The sequence below is a fragment of the Schistocerca gregaria genome, chromosome 4 (assembly GCF_023897955.1).
Source record: "Schistocerca gregaria isolate iqSchGreg1 chromosome 4, iqSchGreg1.2, whole genome shotgun sequence".
In the NCBI taxonomy this organism is placed as follows: Eukaryota; Metazoa; Arthropoda; class Insecta; order Orthoptera; family Acrididae; genus Schistocerca; species Schistocerca gregaria.
Genome location: NC_064923.1, coordinates 765,998,881 through 766,021,952, shown reverse-complemented (window position 1 = coordinate 766,021,952; position 23,072 = coordinate 765,998,881). Strand labels below are relative to the sequence as shown.

At 39.9% G+C, this 23,072-nt stretch overlaps 1 protein-coding gene across 1 annotated transcript in view; it reads left to right on the top strand.

Moving 5' to 3' along the window:
• LOC126365818 (mediator of RNA polymerase II transcription subunit 24) overlaps positions 1 to 23,072 on the top strand; it is a 133,906-nt gene that overhangs the window by 79,225 nt on the left and 31,609 nt on the right. Inside the window, exons 13-15 of the mRNA XM_050008414.1 lie at positions 5,598 to 5,701; positions 8,102 to 8,194; positions 19,073 to 19,223. Of these exons, the coding sequence (XP_049864371.1) occupies positions 5,598 to 5,701; positions 8,102 to 8,194; positions 19,073 to 19,223 (348 nt within the window). The remainder of the gene's footprint in view (positions 1 to 5,597; positions 5,702 to 8,101; positions 8,195 to 19,072; positions 19,224 to 23,072) is intronic.

The following is a 23,072-nucleotide window of genomic DNA, read 5'->3' as shown; positions in this document are numbered from 1 at the left end:
ACTTGGTCAAATTAAACACATCTCCAGTGACATTATGTGACGGTTATATTGGAAAACATTGTCCCACAAGAGAAAGTACATTTGACATATTCATCTTGTGATGTGGTCACATGGTTCTCTGTAACACACAATGTTTTTCATGTATCATTTTCTGCTGGAGTTGTCTGAGTATTTCTATGGTATCATCACATTGCTGAAGTATTAGGTGCCTTTGGGACATGATCCTAGCCCGTTGTTTTTAGTTTAACTCTATCTGGAGGCTCATTATTGGTGCAAGCATGTCCAGAATGCTCACTCCAAAGAGTGGCACTGACATGGAACAGAAAGGACAGACAGCATCAGGATTTGACTCGTGCACCATCCAAAATATGTAACACATTAACACATTTGTAACGTAATCAGAGTAGTGCATTCACACAGGGAAGTGAAAACTAGTATTCATGTTTACAGAGGCTGGGCATATTGCCTAAGGGGAACACAGTGACCGCATTGTAACGAGTTGCTGTGTTATATACTCAAGTCATCTGGTGATGATTTCCTAAGAAGTTGAAATCATAATAATATGATTTATGTTACCAGAGGCTGCAAAATGTAATCAAATATTTAAATTATCATATTTCAGCATCATTCTTGTAGTGAAAACTCCAGAACTGACTTTTTCTGCAAGATTCTGATTATTCAACCATCTTATGATAATAAAATGTCATTTTTACAAGAGTTTGCATCAGAAACTGCAGTTACCACACTTCACGACCATCAAGCAACAGTTTGCTTTTCATAAGACAGCCATTGATTGCATATATTTCCACCAAGCAGAATTAGTTGGGGATGAGGATATGGTTTTTCATTTTCATAAAGTATGAGTTGATGTGTTTGGAGTTGGTAGACTGTTAGAACAGACAGTGTTCAAAGGCAGTGAGTCCATGGGATGGTTGTGTATATGGGCATGACGTAGCAAGCAGCAAACCAACAGATAATGTCTGGGATGGTGGTGAAGGAAGCGGTCTTTGACCTGAGAATCTAGACTTTGGGACAATGGAGCGGATGTGTTGTTGTCCGAACAGGCAAAATCTTTTTCACACTGTTCTCTTAGTGACCTCCCTCTCTCTCAGTTCATCCCCCCAGCCTTCTAATACCCAGCTCATATATTAGCATGTAAAACACACTGCTGTCTCTGCTACACAAGATGTACTTTCTGTTGTGTTATATTCCTATCCCCTTTCCTGGCTTCCTTTAAAGGCAGTTTTCCTTCTTATTCCTTGTTCATCTCTCCTGCTTTACCCACCATATATGTACTGTAAGCTGGGTCATAGTGCTGGGGGTATTGTAACTGTGTGTTTTGGAGAAGGACAAAAATTAGTAAGCCAAGGTATTGTGTTCTTTCTGCTGCTCACTACTTTCACTGAATGACAGATGGATATCTTTACTCATTCTATTGCTCTTGTTCCACCAAGGATTTTCTAGTATTCTATTGATGCATTTTTTTTTTCTTCTAATGTACACATTCCCAATCAATGTGTCATTAAAGTCTGCCCATAGCTGTAAAATTAGTGTAGGTTTTGACATTTTGCAATAGTAATTTTCTTCTTTTACAGTAGCACATTAGGAGGATGCAAAGGGAACCTCCTGGATTTTCTTAATCTAATATCTCACACACTTGTCCTCATCCCCTATTTCCTCCACAGTCTCATCAGCTTCATTCCTGTAAATCAAAACATCATTCCTGCCTGTACCCTTCTCTGAAGACCAGTTTGATGCAACTCTTCACTCTTGTCTGTCTTGTGCAAGTTTCATTTCTTCATAAATACACCAACTTGCACCTATTTTAACCTCCTTACTGTACTGTAGCCTTGATTTTACTGAAACTGGCGCATAATGTTATTCTGACTTTACTGGTGATCTTAAATAACTTTTATATTACAAAATAGTTAATGTGCAGTGGGCACAAAAATATGGAAACACCAAAAACACAACACATTACCATGTCGTATACAGTTTATGAAACCAATCGTCATTCAAAACAGTTTCCAGTTGTCTCAGAATGGATAAATACAGGTCCTGCATGGTTTTCAAGGAAATCTTAGACCTTTCTTCCTGCAAAACAGTGGCACATTAGGTAATAATGATGGATATTGAAAGTGATCAGACACCATTATCTGCAAAACAGACTACAAAGGCTCAATGATAATGAGATCTGATGACTGCAGTGGCCAAGGTACATGTGACAGTTCATCCTTGTGCTAACGGAACTGGTTCTGGACAATGGTGTGCTGTCTACATCTACATCTACATGACTACTCTGCAATTCACATTTAAGTGCTTGGCAGAGGGTTCATCGAACCACAATCATACTATCTCTCTACTATTCCACTCCCGAACAGCGAGCGGGAAAAACGAACACCTGAACCTCTCTGTTCGAGCTCTGATTTCTCTTATTTTATTTTGATGATCATTCCTACCTATGTAGGTTGGGCTCAACAAAATATTTTCGCATTCGGAAGAGAAAGTTGGTGAGTGAAATTTCGTAAAAAGGTCTCGCCGCGACGAAAAACGTCTATGCTGTAATGACTTCCATCCCAACTCGTGTATCATATCTGCCACACTCTCTCCCCTATAACGCGATAATACAAAACGAGCTGCCCTTCTTTGCACCCTCTCGATGTCCTCCGTCAATCCCACCTGGTAAGGATCCCACACCGCGCAGCAATATTCTAACAGAGGACGAACGAGTGTAGTGTAAGCTGTCTCTTTAGTGGACTTGTTGCATCTTCTAAGTGTCCTGCCAATGAAACGCAACCTTTGGCTCGCCTTCCCGACAATATTATCTATGTGGTCCTTCCAACTGAAGTTGTTTGTAATTTTAACACCCAGGTACTTAGTTGAATTGACAGCCTTGAGAATTGTACTATTTATCGAGTAATCGAATTCCAACGGATTTCTTTTGGAATTCATGTGGATCATCTCACACTTTTCGTTATTTAGCGTCAACTGCCACCTGACACACCATACAGCAATCTTTTCTAAATCGCTTTGCAGCTGATACTGGTCTTCGGATGACCTTACTAGACGGTAAATTACAGCATCATCTGCGAACAACCTAAGAGAACTGCTCAGATTGTCACCCAGGTCATTTATATAGATCAGGAACAGTAGAGGTCCCAGGACGCTTCCCTGGGGAACACCCGATATCACTTCAGTTTTACTCGATGATTTGCCGTCTATTACTACGAACTGCGACCTTCCTGACAGGAAATCACGAATCCAGTCGCACAACTGAGACGATACCCCATAGCTCCGCAGCTTGATTAGAAGTCGCTTGTGAGGAACGGTGTCAAAAGCTTTCCGGAAATCTAGAAATACGGAATCAACTTGAGATCCCCTGTCGATAGCGGCCATTACTTCGTGCGAATAAAGAGCTAGCTGCGTTGCACAAGAGCGATGTTTTCTGAAGCCATGCTGATTACGTGTCAATAGATCGTTCCCTTCGAGGTGATTCATAATGTTTGAATACAGTATATGCTCCAAAACCCTACTGCAAACCGACGTCAATGATATAGGTCTGTAGTTAAATGGATTACTCCTACTACCCTTCTTGAACACTGGTGCGACCTGCGCAATTTTCCAATCTGTAGGTACAGATCTATCGGTGAGCGAGCGGTTGTATATGAGTGCTAAGTAGGGAGCTATAGTATCAGCGTAATCTGAAAGGAACCTAATCGGTATACAATCTGGACCTGAAGACTTGCCCGTATCAAGCGATTTGAGTTGCTTCGCAACCCCTAAGGTATCTACTTCTAAGAAACTCATGCTAGCAGATGTTCGTGTTTCAAATTCTGGAATATTCCATTCGTCTTCCCTGGTGAAGGAATTTCGGAAAACTGCGTTCAATAACTCCGCTTTAGCGGCGCAGTCGTCGATAACAGTACCATCGGCACTGCGCAGCGAAGGTATTGACTGCGTCTTGCCGCTTGTGTACTTTACATACGACCAGAATTTCTTCGGATTTTCTACCAAATTTCGAGACAATGTTTCGTTGTGGAACCTATTAAAGGCATCTCGCATCGAAGTACGTGCCAAATTTCGCGCGTCTGTAAATTTTAGCCCATCTTCAGGATTTCGCGTTCTTCTGAACTTCGCATGCTTTTTCCGTTGCCTCTGCAACAGCGTTCGGACCTTTTTTGTGTACCACGGGGGATCCGTTCCATCTCTTACCAATTTATGAGGTATGAATATCTCAATTGCTGTTGCTACTATATCTTTGAATTTGAGCCACATCTCGTCTACATTCGCATAGTCAGTTCGGAAGGAATGGAAATTGTCTTTTAGGAAGGCTTCTAGTGGTACTTTATCCGCTTTTTTAAATAAAATTATTTTGCGTTTGTTTCTGATGGATTTGGAAGAAATGGTATTGAGCCTAGCTACAATGACCTTGTGATCACTAATCCCTGTATCAGTCATGATGCTCTCTATCAGCTCTGGATTGTTTGTGGCCAAGAGGTCAAGTGTGTTTTCGCAACCATTTACAATTCGCGTGGGTTCGTGGACTAACTGCTCGAAATAATTTTCGGAGAATGCATTTAGGACAATCTCGGAAGACGTTTTGTGCCTACCACCGGTTTTGAACAAGTATTTTTGCCAACATACCGAGGGTAGGTTGAAGTCTAAACATGGGCTAATCATCTTGGAGTATAGCATGATCTGTTGGGAGCAAACATTGTGCCATGGGATGGACCTGATCAGCCAAAACAGCTACATAATCCTTGGCAGTAATGTGCTGTTGCAGAGTAATCATGGGACCCATGGAACACCATGATATGGGTGCTCAAATCATCACTGAACCCCACCATGTTTCACTCTTGGGACATAAGCATGACCCAAAGCTGGAAACAAGGCTCATCCAGTCAGATTACTTTCTTCCATTGCTCCGGAGTGCAGATGTTGTGGCTCTGGCATCACATTCTCCTGTTACTGATGAGTAGTTTTGAAATTCAAGCTTGCCCTGCAGTACCCTGTTCATGGAGCTCCCTTCATGTTGTTTTGGTGCTAACAGGGCTTGTGAGAGCAACATTGAGTTCTGCAGTGATTTTTACAGCTGTCCTCCTCTTAGTTTTCGTCACAATTCTTGCAAAGTGTTAAGGATATTGCACAATTGCTATTTGTGGTCAAATACAACAGCAGAACTATCCAGCTTGGCTAGCATCTGCATTTATGTTAAAGCAGATGTTTCACAGTATTCCTGTTTTCTCGTTCAACCCATGCACTATAGTGATGGGATGTTGAGGTGGGCCGTATGAGTTTGTAAACATATTACTTGCATGGTGGCCTTGATATACTTTGTGACTTCATCGTGTGAAAACATTACTAATGAGCATGCTGTTACTGTGTGCTGCCATCATTGTTTACCCAGTGGTAACTTATTTGCAAATAAGAGAGTAACATGTTAGGCTGAAACAATAAAGTCAGTAAACTGTACTTAACATGTGACATGCCTCTACCGTACTGTATTAGTATTTATGGTACATTTGATTAAATTTTGCATTGTGAACCCCATTTAATCAGTTGGTTTAAGGTGCCACTTAATCCATTTATCTATTCAGATCCTGCCACAAGAGGTGCTACTAAAACCAATGAACATGGTGCAGCAGTTTTTGACACCATTAACAACTGAAGAAATAAATCAGCCAGATAATTTTAAGGAGAGGTAAGTACAATAATAATTGTATTGATTAAATTACGTTAGTCTCCAAGAGGGAGGACAACTTCTATGTACCAGAGAGTAAAGTAGCATAGTTTACAGAAGAATACTTAGTGAAAGAAACACATTTTCCTGCATCACTTAAAAGATATGTGCCATTGTTTGTGCTTATTACAAAATTATTGATGAACTTACCCTATCAATTTGACTACTTTTGTAGCTGTTACCTATTTCAGTTTTTACTAATTGTTCATTTATAATGTAAGAAAATGAAGGTTTCCATGCAAAATCTATTATCTCTTGTATAAATAATACCCCTACTTTGTAGATTATTCTTTTAATTTCATTTTCGTTCCTTTCCATGGTGATTTACGTGTGCCACATCTTGTTTAACTGCTTAGAAAGTGCTACTCTATTACTTAACCCTTTCATTTCCAACAATACGAAAAATAATATAAATTTAAAATTTTTCACATACCTAACCTTTATTATTATAGTGAGCAATAAAGACAAGAAGAAATTGACAACAAGTAAGCAATCAATTAATTGTTTTAGGGAGGTGGTGACTCTTTGGAATATAAATGTAATTTTTCACAAAATTAATCTTTCTATCATTAGTAAGCAAAAAATATAAGATGAAATTGGCAAAAGGTAAACAATCAGTTGCTTTAAGGAGGTTGTTTCACTTTAGAACAACTGGGACTGGTGTATTTGAAAGCAAATTTGCATTTTTCATAGACGAAAGTCCACATTTCAGAACTTACATGAACCCATAACACCTAAAACAAATTATAGTCCTCGATAACAAGCAAAAATGGGTCTAAAAATTAATAAATTTTATGTCACAGCTACATACTGTTCCAGTGGTTTCATTTTCATTATACTCATAAAAGCAGTAGTAGAAACTCAAACTGATGTTACAATAACTTAGATATGGTTACTTTCACTGTCAGTGATCTCTTCAACTTGGCCTCTATAAAAAATAATCTCATGTCAAAATCGCCTACAATCACGTAGCACAATCTCTGCGCTAACTGTTGCTCTGAATGCTATAAGTGACTGTTACAATGCATAACATTTGTAGAGCTACCTCAGTGTACCACTAGAAGTCTCTGTCATGCAGTAGCATCAGTGGTTTCATGCAAAAGGCACTGGTATTTAAAAAGAAAAAAAAAAAAATGCTGGCTTTAAGCAGAAACCAATGGGGCTCAAAGGGTTAAAGCAAAATTCCATTATTTTGTTCCTTCCATGTAGCTGCAGTTTATTGCACACTCATTCTTTATAAGCATAGCAACAATCTCATTCATTGCAGGATGTACTGAAGTGGTTCGAGGATGAATGACTGCTTCTGTACAGAGTTATTTCAGGGCAGTGTGCCAAGGTCATGGTAACAGTCCATTGGAAGCTTTAGGAGGCAACATCATATGTCAAAACAATTTTCAGACTAAAATTCAGTCATCAGTTGAAATGTATTTTTATTTTACTTTACCAGTTCCTGTGAATTAATCTTATCATCCTCAGAAGCCTACAAAATTCCATTTATGTAAAGTATAAGAAGTATATTATAGAAATTTACTTAGTATTGGTTTAGCAGACACCAGTATCTTCTTCATAGAAGCATAATGCCATGATGTGTCCAAAACTGTACATAGTGTATGTGATTATTGTAAATGCAGATTGACAGTTTACATTAACTGTGCACAGAGGACATTTCCCGTTGCACCCCATATTAGATTTCTTCCCATTTCATTCACATATGGGACATAAGGCTGCTTAAAAGCCCCTCTGCACACTTTAATTACTATAGTCTTGTCCCTGTGGGTCAATTGCCAACACTTTGACATCCAGTGGAAATAAGGAGAGAGAACTGTCTCAGTTTGATGAGGCCAAGTAAGGTGGCAGTTAGTAAGTCACTGGGCATATTAAGGAGAAGTAGGTTTCAGATCCACATTTAGAACTTGTTGTTTAGGCTTTATGATTTACCAAAGTGACCTATTTCTCTCCTCAATCCTTTCCAACTTGACCGTGATGCCAATGATAAGCAGTAGCCTACCTTCATTCAGAGTTAGAAGTATACAAGAAGAAAATTTTACATAATAGGATTCTAGAATTTGCAACGTGCATGCGCTAAAAATGATGCACATAGAAACTCGATAGAATTGGAAAATAACAGCCAACCAGTTGCACAATTAAAGACAATATGTTCGTATCCATTCATGAAGAAGATGGACTTATACTTGTTGCAACCATGGTAAAGGGTTAATAAATATTTATTTTTGCAACTGCTTGGTTGTTATTTTCCAATCGTCTCAAGTTTAATGAGATTCTATTGCAATTTTTACAGCAGTTGATGGTCTAATAGTGCTTAGTTCCTTTATTTCTTAGCTTTCATGACTTGTGTTTCAGAGCTGGCCTGATGTTCCAAATAATCAGAAAAATGCAGTATGATGTTTATCCTCCCACACAGTCAAAAGTTAAGGGAATAACCCTGTCACACAGGTAAGAAAGATTTGATGTCAAAGAAGAGTTTTGTTTGTTTCTTTAAGGTATCGTAGCAAATAGAATGTTCCATCAGTGAACAGGCTGTAGATGAGCCATAATTATTTCTTCCTTTTGATATTTCAGCTGAAAGGTGTCTAGCCATTGACTGACTTCTGACTGCAAGTTCATACTGAGAACATATGGCTCACAGATATACTGTGAAATTCAAGTTACATAATCAATATGTCATCTGTGACAGATGTACCTTTAACTTCGTAGTACACCTTTGAGTCATGGGGTCATTGTTTCACGAAATATAATGATGTATGCGTTTATGCTCAGAAGTTACTTGCCCTGACAGTGGTTAGGTTTTCAACAAAAATATTGGGGAAAGAAAGATTCGTATCTTGTCTGCATACCTATAAACTGAAAAAAGAACATTGTGGTGTATTCATGACATTAATATTTGTGTAACACAGTGTTCTACACATAATTTTTTCATTGTGTTGCATGTGTTAATGAGATATCTTTATTGTCACTAATTAGATAGTTCTAAATCATTGGAAACCCGTATTATTGTTTGCCATCAGCAGTTGTCAGTAAGAGTGCCCTGCAGGATTAATCGTGAACCTGAATAGTTGTAGCACTAAATTTTTGCAACATAAAATTACTGACATCAGGCAGTTCATCTGAAATTTTACGCAACAGTCTGTATGCTGAGAAAGTTTTAAATTTCATGTCTGGATTTTTGATAACATGTGAATCCATTTGCCTGAAGTGACTTAGGAAAAAACATGGAAAACCACAGAAAACCTAAATCAGGATGGCTGGACAGAGAAAGTTCCATGCTAACTGCACCTAATGTGGGCAGCATTGCAGTGGTGAGGATGTGGAGGCCGCAGGGGGTGGGTAGAGGGAAAGATAGCAGAGTGGGGGGGGGGGGGGGGTGTATAGGGCGTATAGTTGCACTTGTGGGGAGGTGCAGTGGGGGCCGGCCGCTGTGGCCAGTCTGGAACCGCGCGACCGCTACGGTTACAGGTTCGAGTCCTGCCTCGAGCATGGATGTGTTTGATGTCCTTAGGTTAGTTAGGTTTATGTAGTTCTAAGTTCTAGGGGACTGATGACCTCAGATGTTAAGTCCCATAGTGCTCAGAGCCATTTTTGTGCAGTGGGGACAGGTAGGGTTGCTAGTGCAGTTGGAAGGTTTATTAGAAAAAGACTAGTGAGTGTGTTGAATAAGTAGAAGACTATATTGTGCTGGACTGGTAACAGGGAAAGCGATGGGTAAATGGAACGCAGGGACTGGTTAATATAGAGACCCAGGGGTTACAGGAACATAGGATATATAGCAGGAAGAGTCCCCATCTGCACAATTCATAAAAGCTGGTAGTAGGAAGGATCCAGATGGCGCAGGTTGTGAAGCGGTCAGTGAAGTGAAGCACGTTGTTTGGGCAGCATGTTCAGCAATTGGGGTTCAGCTGTCTCTTGGTTAATGTTTGGCAGTGGCCATTCGTGCGAACAGACAGCTTGTTAGTCATCGTGCCCACATAGAAAGCAGCACAGTGGTTGTAGCATGGTACATAGATCATGTAACAGCTTTCACTGGTACACTTGCCTTTGATGGGATAGGAGAAACCAGTAACAGGACTGGAGTTGATGATGGTGGGAGGATGAGTGGAACAAGTCTTGCATCTAGATGTTTTGCAGGGGTATGAGCCATAAGGCAAGAGGTTGGGAGCAGGGATGGAGTAGTGATGCACAAGATATTGCGTAAGCTACCACTGTGGGACGAGTAGGAAGGATATTGAGTAGCATATTCCTGTTTACAGGGCACTACAAGAGATAGTCGAAACCCAGGTGGAGAACATGATGCAGTTGCTAGAGTCCTGTGGCCGAACCTTGTCTATGTGTGATGTGGTAGATGACTGGAGAAACAAGGCATGGGTGATCTATGTCTGTATGAGGTTGGGAGGGTGCTTTACCCTTGGCATATTTGGAGATGGGCTGTTCATCACTGCAGGTCCAACAGCCATGGATGGCAAGGCTGCATGGAAGGGGTTCTTGGTATGGAAGGGTGGCAGCTGTCGAAGTGGAGGTATTACCTTGTCCCTGTTAGGTTTGTTACAGATGCAGGTAATGATGTATCCATCCTTGAGGTGGAGGTCAACATCAAGGAAGGTGGCTTGTTGGGTTGTAAAGGACCAGGTAAAGTGAATCAGGAAGGAGGAAGTCTTGAAGGAATGTACATAGAGTGTCCTTGTCTTCAGTCCAGATCACGAAGATGCCATCAATAAATATAAACCAGGTGAAGGGTTTCAGACTCTGAGTTGCTGGGAAGGATTCCTCTAGATGGCCCATGAATAGGTTGGCATAGGATGGTGCCCTGCGGAGTGCCCATTATTGTACCATAGATTTGTTTGTAGGTGATTTCTTCGAAGGAGAAGTACTTGTGCATGAGGAAGTAGTGACCAGGAAGGAGGTTGTAGATTTGGAGTCAGTTGGTCATTTGGGAAGATAGTTTTCAATAGCAGCAAGACCATTGGCATTTGGGAATATTGTAGCACCAGAAGTGACGAGCAGGGTGCCATGTGATTAAGGAACAGAAACTGTTGAGAGTCAGTGGAGGAAATGGTTTATGTCTTTTATATAGGTGGGAAAGCTATGGGTAATAGGCTGAAGATGTTGGTCGACAAGGGGAAAGATTCTGTCAGTGGGGGCACAATAACAGGCCACAGTGGAGTGCCCTGGATGGTTGGGTTTATGTACTTAAGTATGCATGTAGAAGGGAGGAGTGCATTGAGCACTAGGGGAGAGTGGGGGGGTGGGTGGCAGGGGGAGAGAGAAAGAGAAAGGAGAGAGAGAGAGAGAGAGAGAGAGAGAGAGAGAGAGAGAGAGACTGGGGGAGTGGTTCTGGGCTGGGCCCAAGGATCTAAGAAAGGATTGGAGATCTTATTGTATTTCTGGAATGGTGTCAATGCTGTAGAGTTTGTAGGTGGACAAATCTGACAACAGACTGAGTCCCTCGTCGTGGTAATCCCTGTGGTTCGAAATTATAGTGGTGGAGCCTTTGTCAGCAGGATGATCTATAAGGTCAGAATCTTTGTGCATATATAAAGTTGATTTCCATGTGGAGGGATTTGTTGAATGATGGTGAGGCTAGTTTTTGAGGTTAAGAAATTCTGGAATGTTAACAGGGACTGATTTGGGTAGGCCACTGTTGGATGGAGGAGTGAACTGAGTCATGCTGGTTTCAGTATTTGTTTTCAGTTGGATCTGATTGCTATGGTTGGTACTGAAAAAGGTATTTCCACTGTAGGGACTGGAAGAAGGCCTTACACAAATCCAGCATGATGCCACTTCCCTCTACACTAACATTGAGAATGCCCATGGCATCGAACACAACATTTCCCAACACCTGACTGACTCCAAATCCACAACATCCTTCCTAGCCACCATGACCAACTATATGCTCACCCACAATTACTTCTCCTACAAAGAACTCACTTCCAAAAGAAATCCATGGTACAGCATTGGGCACCCGCATGGCATCAACCTTTCTGGGGGCCATCTAGAGGAATCCTTCCTAACCATGCAGAATCCCAAACCTCTCAACTGGTTCACATTCATTGATGACTTCTATGTGATCTGGATCAAGGGCGAGGACACCCTATCCACATTCCTTCAGAACCTCAAAACCTGCTCCCTCATTTGCTTCACAGGGTCCTCCTGAACCCAACATGCAACCTTCCTCGGTGTTACCTCTACCTCAAGGATGGCTACATCAGTACCTCCAAACCTAATAATCACAAGCAGTACCTTCACTTTGATAGCTGCCACCCATTCCATACTAGGAAGTCCCTTCTCTACTGTATAGCCACAAGTTCCTGTTGGATCTGCAGGGATGAGCAGTCCATCTCCAAATATACCAAGAGTCTTACTGAGGCTTTCACAGTCCGAAATTACTGTCCCAATCTTGTACAGCAACAAATCTCACACACCTTGTCTCTTGAGTTACCTACCACCTTCCACACACCCACCATCCATCCACAAAGGAGCATTCCCCTCATGACTTGGTACCATCCAGGACTGGAGCAACTAAATCACTTTTTCTACCAGGGTTTCGACTACCTCTCATTGTGCCCTGAAATGAGGAATATCCTACCCGCAATCCTTCCCACCCCTTCCACAGTGGTATTCCCCCCGACAACCAAACCTAATCAATATCCTTGTCTACTAGTACTCCATCTGTGCTCCCAACGCCTAGCCTCCTGGCTCATACCTCTGTAGAACATGCAAGTTTTGTTCCACACATCCTCCTACCACCACCTAATCCACTCTGCTCACAAGTATCTCCTATCCCATCAAAGGTAGAGCTACTTGTGAAAGCTGTCATGTGATCCACAAACTGTGCTGCAACTACTATGCTGCTTTCTGTGTGGACATGATGACTAACAAGCTGTCTGTTTGCATGAACAGTCACAAAAAAGCTGTGGACAAGAGGCAACTAAATCACACAGTTGCTGAACATGCTACCTGACACAGTGTGCTTCATATTAATGACTGCTTCATAGTGTGCACAGTATGGACCCTTCCTACCCATGCCAATGAGTGTTTCTGAATTGAGCAGATGGGAACTCTCTCACAAAATATCCTCTGTTCCTGTAACCTCCCAGCCTCAATCTTTGCTAGTCTGTCCTCCACTTACCTATCCAGTTTTTCAAGTCTTTTCCACTAGATGTATATACCTCATATGGTTCTGTGTTAACAGTGCCATGCTTCAAAATGACCCCCCCCCCCCCCCCCCCCGACCCAAGGTCGGCTTTGCTTACATGGTTTGTCAAGTGGATGTACAAATGCCATACAGGTAACAAAGAAAAAGAAAATACACAAAACAAGGTTCATGATCATACAGCCAATTTCATTACCTTCATGACCAGTAGACACCCTGCTAGTAGTGTAGCCCCATCTCCCATTATCAAATTCACAGTTCCTTGATGCCCCAGTATGTTTCCCATCAGTTGTTCCATTCTTTTAGCAAAGCTGTGCCATAAATTTATTTCATAGTAATTCAGCTCCACCTGTCCGATGTGACACATCTCAGCAACAGCAAATTACGCATTTAGCTTCTCTTGTGTTTTCTCAGTAGTATATCTTGCTTAAATTTTGTGCATATTTTTGTAGTTAAGAAGTTTACTCTCCTATTTTTTGTAAGTGTATATTCAGGTAGTCAGTAACACAGTAGTTGCTCATTTGTTTGTTTTGAAGACAAGTGACCATTCAGTTCAGCCAAGTTAGCCACTCAATCCAGACCCAGTTCTTGCCTGGGACATGTATACAGGGCAGCAAGTTACATGTTTAACTTTTCTTGTGTTTTCTTAGTAGTGTTTAGTGCTTAAATTTTGTGCGCATTTTTGTATTTAAGAGGCTTAATCTTGTGCAAGTGTAAATTCAGGCAGTCTGTAGCTTATTTCTTCTGAACAGCCAGCAACACAGTTCATTAAGGTATCACAGACTATTGGTGACACCTCAGGAGGCTAACAAGTTGCGTTTGTATGTGTCTGTCAGCTTTTACAGTTTACTTATTCAGTTAATCTTCCTAGGATGGGTAGGATGTGTGCGTGTGCTGTGTATGGGTGCAGAAGGAGCCGGCTGCAGTTTGCAAACAGTTGAATGTGGTTTTGGTTATGGTCGGCCACCTTTAGGCTGCTGCCTCGGAGTGTAGTGTGGCAGAGAATCTGGCAGATCAGGCATCTTCTAGTATACCCGACATAGTGGATGCACCCTCACAGCAAGGTGAGTGGTGGGACTAGATGCATTTGTATCGCTGCAAGCAAAGGGCCAATGTAGAGGCTGGGCATCTGGCCTCACTTATTCACCCTGTTTCTTAGGGTCAGAGCAAGCAAATATTGGCAGGGGCTTGATAGTTACTGGGAGCTACAACATTAGACATGTTATGGAGCCCCTTAGGGAGACAGTGTTCAGGGCTGGAAAGAAAGCCAATGTATCCTCGGTATGTCTGCCGGGGAGCGCTCATCTGAGATGTGGAGGCGGCCTTGCCTGCAGCTATCTAGTGTGCAGGGTGCAGTTGTCTGCAAGCTGTGGTTCACATTGGCATCAGTGATGCCTGTTACTTGGGTTCTAAAGCTATCCTCAGTTTATACAGGCAGCCGGCGAACATGGTGAAGGCCCTGCCCTTGTGCCAAGGGTGCAGTTTGCAATATTGTTCCCAGAGTCGATTGTGGTCCTTTTTTTTTTTAAGCTGAGTGGAGGGCCTCAACCAAAGGGTTTGTCAAATTTGTGATAGTGTTGGCTGTAGGTTTGTAGAGCTGCATTATCAGGTGGGGAATTGTTGCACTCCTCTTGATGGGTCAGGGGTACACTACCAAAAGAAAACAGGTACTCTGTTGGCAGAGTACATGTGGTGTACACATGACGGTTTAAAGAATAGGTGGTAATTTGAGATACTGTAGTGGACACTCATCAGTCAGTATACTTATAGGGACATCAGACCCCCTTTTAGAATAGAGTCACTTTAACTGTCAAAATTTTGTAAGTAAATTGTCTAAGTTTCGTAACAAAGTTCCCAAAGTTAGTGCCCTCCAGGAGAGTTCTCACACTCAGATTATTCTTGGGACCAAGAGCTGGTTAAAATGTGAAGTAGAATGCCCTGAGATATTTAGTGAGTCATGGAACATTTATCGGAAAGACAGATTAGGTGCCATAGGAGGGAGAGTGTTCATTGCAGTTGAGAAAAATAATGTCTTTATTGAGGTTGACATTGAGTGTGACAGTCAAGTTATCTGGTCACATAAAACTGGTCTACATGGAACCATGTTCATTGTTGAATGTTTTAACTGGCCACCTGATTCCACTGTGACAGTTCTAGAGTTAGTCAAAGAAAGGTTATGATCAGTAGTGCATAAAGATGCAGATCATGGAAGGAATACTAGTTGGAGGCAACTTCCACATACCGAGTACAGACTGTGATACATATAGATTCATTGCAGGGTTTGCAGACAGTCTTGCAAAGTACTTTATAACATGTTTTCCAAAAACTATCTTGTTTGGCAGCCTATAGTCAATGGAAATATCTTAGGCCTTGTAGCTACAAACAGGCTGGACTTTATCAATGGCATTGGATTAGTGATCATTATATCTTCATAGCAACTATTCTTACAAAAGTTAAAAATCACTAAAAAAGGCAAAGATAGTGTTTCTGCTAGAAAGAGCAGATACGCAGTTGTTAACATGTCACTTAGTTTAAACAGATTGTAAATCGTGCTTCAGACATGTATGCGTGCAAAGTGTACAGCCAACACAATTATCATATCTTAGCAAAAGATCTGACCTAGAATCCGAGAAAATTCTGATACCAAGTGAAATCATTAAGTGGGTCTAAGGCTTCCATCAAGTCACTCATTGAACAGACTGTTGTGACAGCTGAAAACAGCAAAATGAAAACTGAAGTTTTAAATTCTGTGTTTAAGAAATCATTCACGCAGGAGAATCATGCAAAAGTACCATTTTTTGACTGTTGCACAGAGTCCCAAATGCATAACATAGTAATAAGTATCCCTGGTGTAGAGGAACAACTGAAAGAGATGAAAACAAATAAGTCGCCAGGTCCAGGTGGAATCTCAGTTCAGTTTCACAAAGAGTACTCTACAGTGTTGGCCCCTTATTTAGCTCGCATTTACCGTGAATATCTCTCCCTGCACAGAGTCCCAAACAACCGGAAACACAGCTGACTCCCGTGTATAAGGAGGGTAAAAATCACACACACAAAATCATAGATCAGCATCCTTAATATTGGTTTGCTGCAGAATTTTAGAACATATTCTGAGTTTGAATATAATAAAGTTCCTGCAGACTGAAGAGCTTAGGTCCATGTATCAGCATGGTTTTAGAAAGCATTGCTTGTGTGAAACTTATTTATCCTTTTCTCACATGATATACTGTGAACTGTATATGAAGGGCAACAGGCAGCTTCCATATTTTTATATTTCTGAAAAGCCTTTGACATAGTATGCCACTGCAGACTGTTCATGAAGGCACAGGCATATGGAATAAGTTCGGCTCAAAGACTTCTTAAGAAATAGGACCCAGTATCTTGCCCTTGATGGTCAGTGTTCATCAGAGACAAGGGTATCATCAAGAGTGCCCCAGGGAAGTGTGATAGGATTGCTATTATTTTCTATATACATAAAATGACCTGGGGGACAGGGTGGGCAGCAATCTGAGTTGTTTGCTGAAGTGTACAGGAAGGTGTTGAAGATGAGTGACTATAGGATGATATAATATGACTTAGACAAAATTTCTAGTTGGTGTGATGAATGGCAGTTGGCTGTAAATGTAGAAAAATGTAAGTTAATGCGGATGACAGGGGAAAACAAATCCATAATGTTCAGTTACAGCATTAATAGTGTCCTGCTTGATGCAGTCACATTGTTTAAATATCTGGGCGTAATGTTGCAAAGCGACATGAAATGGAACGAGCATTTGAGGGTTGAGGTAAGAAAGCCAAATGGTTGATTTTGATTTATTGGGAAAATTTTAGGAAAGTGTGGTTTATCTGTAAATGGAACAGCATGTAAGACACTAGCCCTACCTATTCTTGAGTATTGCTTGAGTGTTTGGGATGTGCACCAAGTCAGATTAAAGAAAGACATTGAAGTCATTCAGAGATTTGTTACTAGTAGGTTCAAACATGCAGGTGTTTCAGAGATGCGTCGGAAACTCCAATAGGAATCCCTGGAGGGAAGATGGCATTCTTTTTGAGGAACAGATTGAGACAATTTAAAGAACTGGCATTTGAAGCTGAATGCACAATGATCCTAATGTTACTAACATACACTTCATGTAAGAATCATGAAGGTAAGTTCTGAGAAATTAGGGCTCATATGGAGGTACATAGACAGTCGTATTTCTCTCATTCTGTCAGTGAGCGGAACAGGAAAGGAAGCAGGTAGTAATGGTACCCTCCACAACACACTGTATGGTGGCTTGCAGAGTATGTATGTACATGTAGATGTAGGTGTAGAATATTGTATTGGTAAATGCTTATTATGAATTGACTTGAATAATAAAGAAATAAATTTTTAAAAACATGTAGTCACTAAATCCACATTCTTTGCTGAGAAAGATACAATTATGATATTCTTTGTTTATCCTGGGTATATTTTTAGCAGTCAGAGATAATTTTTAATATCATCATAAACCCAGGTTGTTAAATGTATGCATAGCTTGCATTTTTTCCCTACAGCAACCTGTGCTCTGTGTGACATTTACACTCAAGAGCAACTGAATAACACTTAGGTACTGTATTGGAAAATGAAATAGTTTGGTGTATCACATGATTAGGATGTTGTCAGGACTTACACTGGGCATCTGCATGACAGTCGAGCACCAAACACACAAAATACATATCATATTTGATCATGGTCATATCATGATTACCTGACTCTCATGACACTCCCATCATCTAGGTTGTCCATTCACAGAGCTTTTCATGTGCCAGTCTACTAAGGGTACACCACAAGAACTTAATTCAGGGAAAACTGCCGCCACAAGTGTCAGGCCCCATCAGTGGCATTGTATTGAATGCGGGAGTGTCCATTGATTTACCGCAGTCTGTAACTGAAGATAGGCAGGCCATGTTTCATTAAATCACTTGCCACTTATTGCTTGGCAACAACTAGTGAGCAGCCACATCATCTAAAACCACCACCTCACTAAGTGGTACAGAAGGTAAAGCCACACTTGTGTACCATTCACCATCGCAGACCATTGTGATCAGTGTGAGCATGGTAACAATAGAATTGGATGCTCAAAGCAAGGATCAGCCTGCATCCATTTCGTCCCTACACCCATCTGTGCTCTCATTACGATAATATACGATTCTGTTCTTTAAAGATTGTGTCAGAATTATTTCAAGACTATTCCATATACATGAAAGCCCTTTTGTGGTCTCACAGGTCACGCGAGTTCAATTCTGTTTGAGCATATCTGTAGTGGAGCTGAAGTAAATATGCATGCCTGGGACCCACCCCCAACCAATCTTCATATGTTGTGGGTAGTGGTTGAGAATTCATGCTTCTGCTTGGTTTCCCAACATATAGCATCTCTTATGGAGACTAGGTCATCAAGTTGAAAAGGGTTGTCACTACTTCAGTTTCTCCTGAGTGGAGTGACACAGTTAAAAGCTCTTTGTCAATATCATGAAATTCACCAACAGCCATATAACTGAAGATGATATTTTATTTTGTTTTGAAGGCTATCAGTTTCAGCATTTCACTTTGCTATCTTCAGGCCCCATATGCAACTCTCCAAATAAACGAAAATGTCACATAGAGCCATAAATCTCTGAATGTCATGAATTCAATTGTTGCGGTAGTGCTTCATTCAAAAACTTGATAGAAAGTCTTCAAATGAAGCACTAGTGTAACGACTGAATTCACGACATCCAGAGATTTATGGCTCTATGTGACATTTTCGTTTATTTGGAGAGATGCATATGAAGCCTGAAGATGATATAGTGAAATGGTGAAACTGGTAGCCTTCAAAATAAAATAAAATAATATCTTAAGTTACAGGGGTGTCATGAATTTCATTGACATTGATAATTACTTAACCAGCTGATGTCTCCAGTCCATGATGGACCAATAGAGATTTAAAGCTCTTGTCTTCAATGTTAATGTTGATGGCTCTTGTTTTTACTTGCATTATCTATCATTTAATTACAGTGGTATTAAGACTTGATTTATATAGAATGTTTATTTAAAGAGGTTTCATATTGAAGCATTAGAATAATAGCTGGTTATGGGTTTGTGAAATGAATGAGCCAATGAATTGTAATCATAGATTTTTTAAAAATAAGAAAATAAAACTTTGTTTCAGCATAATATGCCGCGAACCTATCAGTGAACAGCTTTCAAGTGTGTGGTCTGGAATACACCAAAGGGGTTGGATCAACATTGAGCAGACACGTTCTCTTGAAAGCTTGTTAGCGACTGGTGGCTCATACTGGTTTGTTGACAACCTTGTTAAGGTATGCAAGCAGTACATCCTTCATTAATAGTTCATAATGGAAACCCACAATTACCTTGTAGATATCTGTTCAAAGAACTGGGCGTTCTGACTACTGTTTCATTGCATATTTATTCCCCCATGAAGTTTATTGTGAATAATCTACTACAGTTCAAAAGGAATAATGATGTACATAACTACAATATCTGAGGGAAAAATGACATTCATTACTCTACTTAAAGTTGTATTTAGCACAAAAAGGGATGCACAGTGCTGCCACATAAATTTCTGATCACTTACACAGTGATATAAAATGTCTGGTACACAGCAAAGCAAAATTTGAAAACAAACTGAGAAAGTTTCTCCTTGACAGCTGCTTCCGTTCTGTAGAATTTCTATTACAGTAATGAGTAAAAGATGGTGGGTAGGATTTACTAACTCAACATCTGTATATCTTTTTTTTTTCTTTTTGGAAAAAAAGAAAAGAAAGACGTAGAAATGTTCAGAGTGGAACCATATGTGCAAATTAATTTGTGATGTGAATGTTAAATGACTCATTCCACATCATTATAATCTATCCTGCAAAATGTTCCATCGACTGTGACACTAACTAATTAACTACGTGTTTGTGTATTGTATTGAATTGTTGATATAAATTGCAATACAGGACAATTTTTTAAGGGTCATCAGAGGGCAAAATTATTAATTTTTTCATCATATATTTAGCATAACAGCTACTCCTTATTTGTTTTGTGAAAGGGCCCACCAACTATTTTAACCCTCAAAATACAAAGAGGGGGAGGGGTAGTACTTTGTGACCTCTTTTGAAAATATTATAATTTTGTCAGACACTTAACATTTTGAGGGAAAAAATATTGTTTTTAATGAAGACTTCAATCAGATTCCATGAATGTTTTACATTTTTAAGTTAAACTTAACCCTTAAATGTAAGTCTCAGATGTCGACGCGGCTTTTTACGATGAATATCGTATTCAATATTTTCAGGTTCAGGACCCTACTTAGTTGTAAGTATTTCTTTAAAAAGCATGTTGTGAGTAAAAGTTAACAATAATTAACAAATTTTGTATTTAATAACTTTTTTTTGTGGTGTTTACAAAGTAAACCCCATCCGCCCCTTCCCCACTGCTCCACCCTTTGGTTGTACGCATGTGCATTACTGAAAGTGTGTCGGTATTTCTAAGAGTGTGCTAAAAATATTTTCTAGTTCTAGATCCTACTTACACATCAGTTTATCTTAAAAAAGTCTGTTGTTAATGTAAGTCAACAAAAACTAGCAAATTTGGTTTTTATTTATTTTTTAAATTGTTTTATGGTGATCATAAAGTGTGTCCCTCCTCCTCCTTGGTAACACACATTTTTGAAAATGCATTGGTATTACCAGGGTTAATTCTGGTTTTATGCATAGAAATATTCTGACTTATCATGACACAAGTAATAGAGGGAAATTCTGTAAATACAGAAAAATAAATGTAAGCAGAGAAACATTTCATGCATAAAGCAAATCTTTGTAAATCCGTAGCTGGTATAGGTTATTGTCCAACAGCTCAGATCAGCACTTATCATGCTTTACGCTAACATGAAATACTAATTTGCTAATATAAAATACATTACAATTATTTCACTGTTTTCATTTTGTCATGAACTCTGGCTTACACCACTCTAATTCTCACTTAACACTTGCTCTGAAAGTGTCGTAGAATGAATGGTGTCCTTCATTGCTACCTAACTAATGTTACTACTTTTGTTTCCTTTGTCCTATTTGTTACTGAGTTATTGAATGTGTGTCAAAGGTAAGTTTACAGCCCCATTAAGTAGGGTTGTAAAAACACTGAATATCCATTTTTGAAGACACCATATAAATACAACATTCATTACAGCGAATTTCTCAGTTTGGTTTCACTACAAACATAATTACAACAATTTTTAAAGTATTATAATCCAATTTTTATAAAAGGAAAGCATGCTATCGATGATATGATTTCAAAAACAAGTTTGCAGTAGTCTGAAATGTTATGAGTTATGCTTTATACCTTTTGCTGTAAATTACAGATTAACATGAATACTTCATATTTTTGCAACCTGATCAAAACGTTTCTTCAAGGCTAACACAGTTATTCAACTGACAATCTTAAAATATTTCATCAGATTTTTGCAACTCCATTACATCAACAGCATTTATTTTGTCAGGCCCAAAAAATCAGAATATAAATGATGCTACTTTATTTTCTGTGAATACCACAGTTTGTTCATAACTTCGATGTCTTATTGATACCCATTTGTTGATGTAGGAACTTAGAACATATTCAGACCTCAAATATAATGAGGTATACCAAACATAAGGACTTCCACCGTGCCAACCAGCACAGATTTCAAAAACATAGGTCACTTGAAACCCAACTCTCACTTTTCTCATGTGACATCCTGAAAGCCATGGATCAATGCAATCAAGTAGATGCAGTATTTCTCAACATCTGAAAACCATTTGAACCAGTACCACTTCTATGCTTATCGTCAAAAGTACAATCATTTGGGGCTTTCAGGAGATATTGAACAGGACAGCATAAATGGTCACAGGTTTGTGTGACCTGTGGGAGAGTTTCACGGGGGTACTGAAGAAATGTTACAAGTGGACACTAGAATTGAGATGAAAATTATCCTGAGAAAGTTTCAAGAACTAGCTTCAAACGATGACACTAGCAATATACAACAACCTCCTATGTATCATTGCCATAGGGATTTTGAGGAGAAGATTGGATTATAACTGTATGCACAGAGGCCTCTACCCAGTTATTCTTGCCGCACTCTGTAAATAAGTGGTACGAGAAGAAGCCCCAATAACTGGTATAATGGGAAATATCATCTGCCATGCACTCCACAGTGGTCAACAGAATAGATTTTATTTACAGTGGGCGAAGACAAAACACAGAATCCATGTTGTTGTTGTTGTTGTGGTCTTCAGTCCTGAGACTGGTTTGATGCTGCTCTCCATGCTACTCTATCCTGTGCAAGCTTCTTCATCTCCCAGTACCTACTGCAGCCTACATCCTTCTGAATCTGCTTAGTGTACTCATCTCTTGGTCTCCCTCTACGATTTTTACCCTCCACGCTGCCCTCCAATACTAAATTGGTGATCCCTTGATGCCTCAGAACATGTCCTACTAACCAATCCCTTCTTATGGTCAAGTTGTGCCACAAACTCCTCTTCTCCCCAATAATATTCAATACCTCCTCATTAGTTATGTGATCAACCCATCTAATCTTCAGCATTCTTCTGTAGCACCACATTTTAAAGGTTCTATTCTCTTTTTGTCTAAACTAATAATCGTCCACGTTTCCCTTCCATACATGGCTACACTCCATACAAATACTTTCAGAAACGACTTCCTAACACTTAAATCAATACTTGATGTTAACAAATTTCTCTTCTTCAGAAACGTTTTACTTGCCAATGCCAGTCTACATTTTATACCCTCTCTACTTTGAACATCATCAGTTATTTTGGTCCCCAAATAGCAAAACTCCTTTACTACTTTAAGTGTCTCATTTCCTAATCTAGTTCCCTCAGCATCACCCGACTTAATTCGACTACATTCCATTATCCTCATTTTGTTTTTGTTGATGTTCATCTTATACCCTCCCTTCAAGACACTGTCTATTCTGTTCAAAAGCACTTCCAACTCCTTTGCTGTCTCTGACAGAATTACAATGTCATCCGCGTACCTCAAAGTTTTTATTTCTTCTCCATGGATTTTAATACCTACTCCGAATTTTTTTTTTGTTTCCTTCACTGCTTGCTCAATATACAGATTGAATAACATCGGGGAGAGACTACAACCCTGTCTCACTCCCT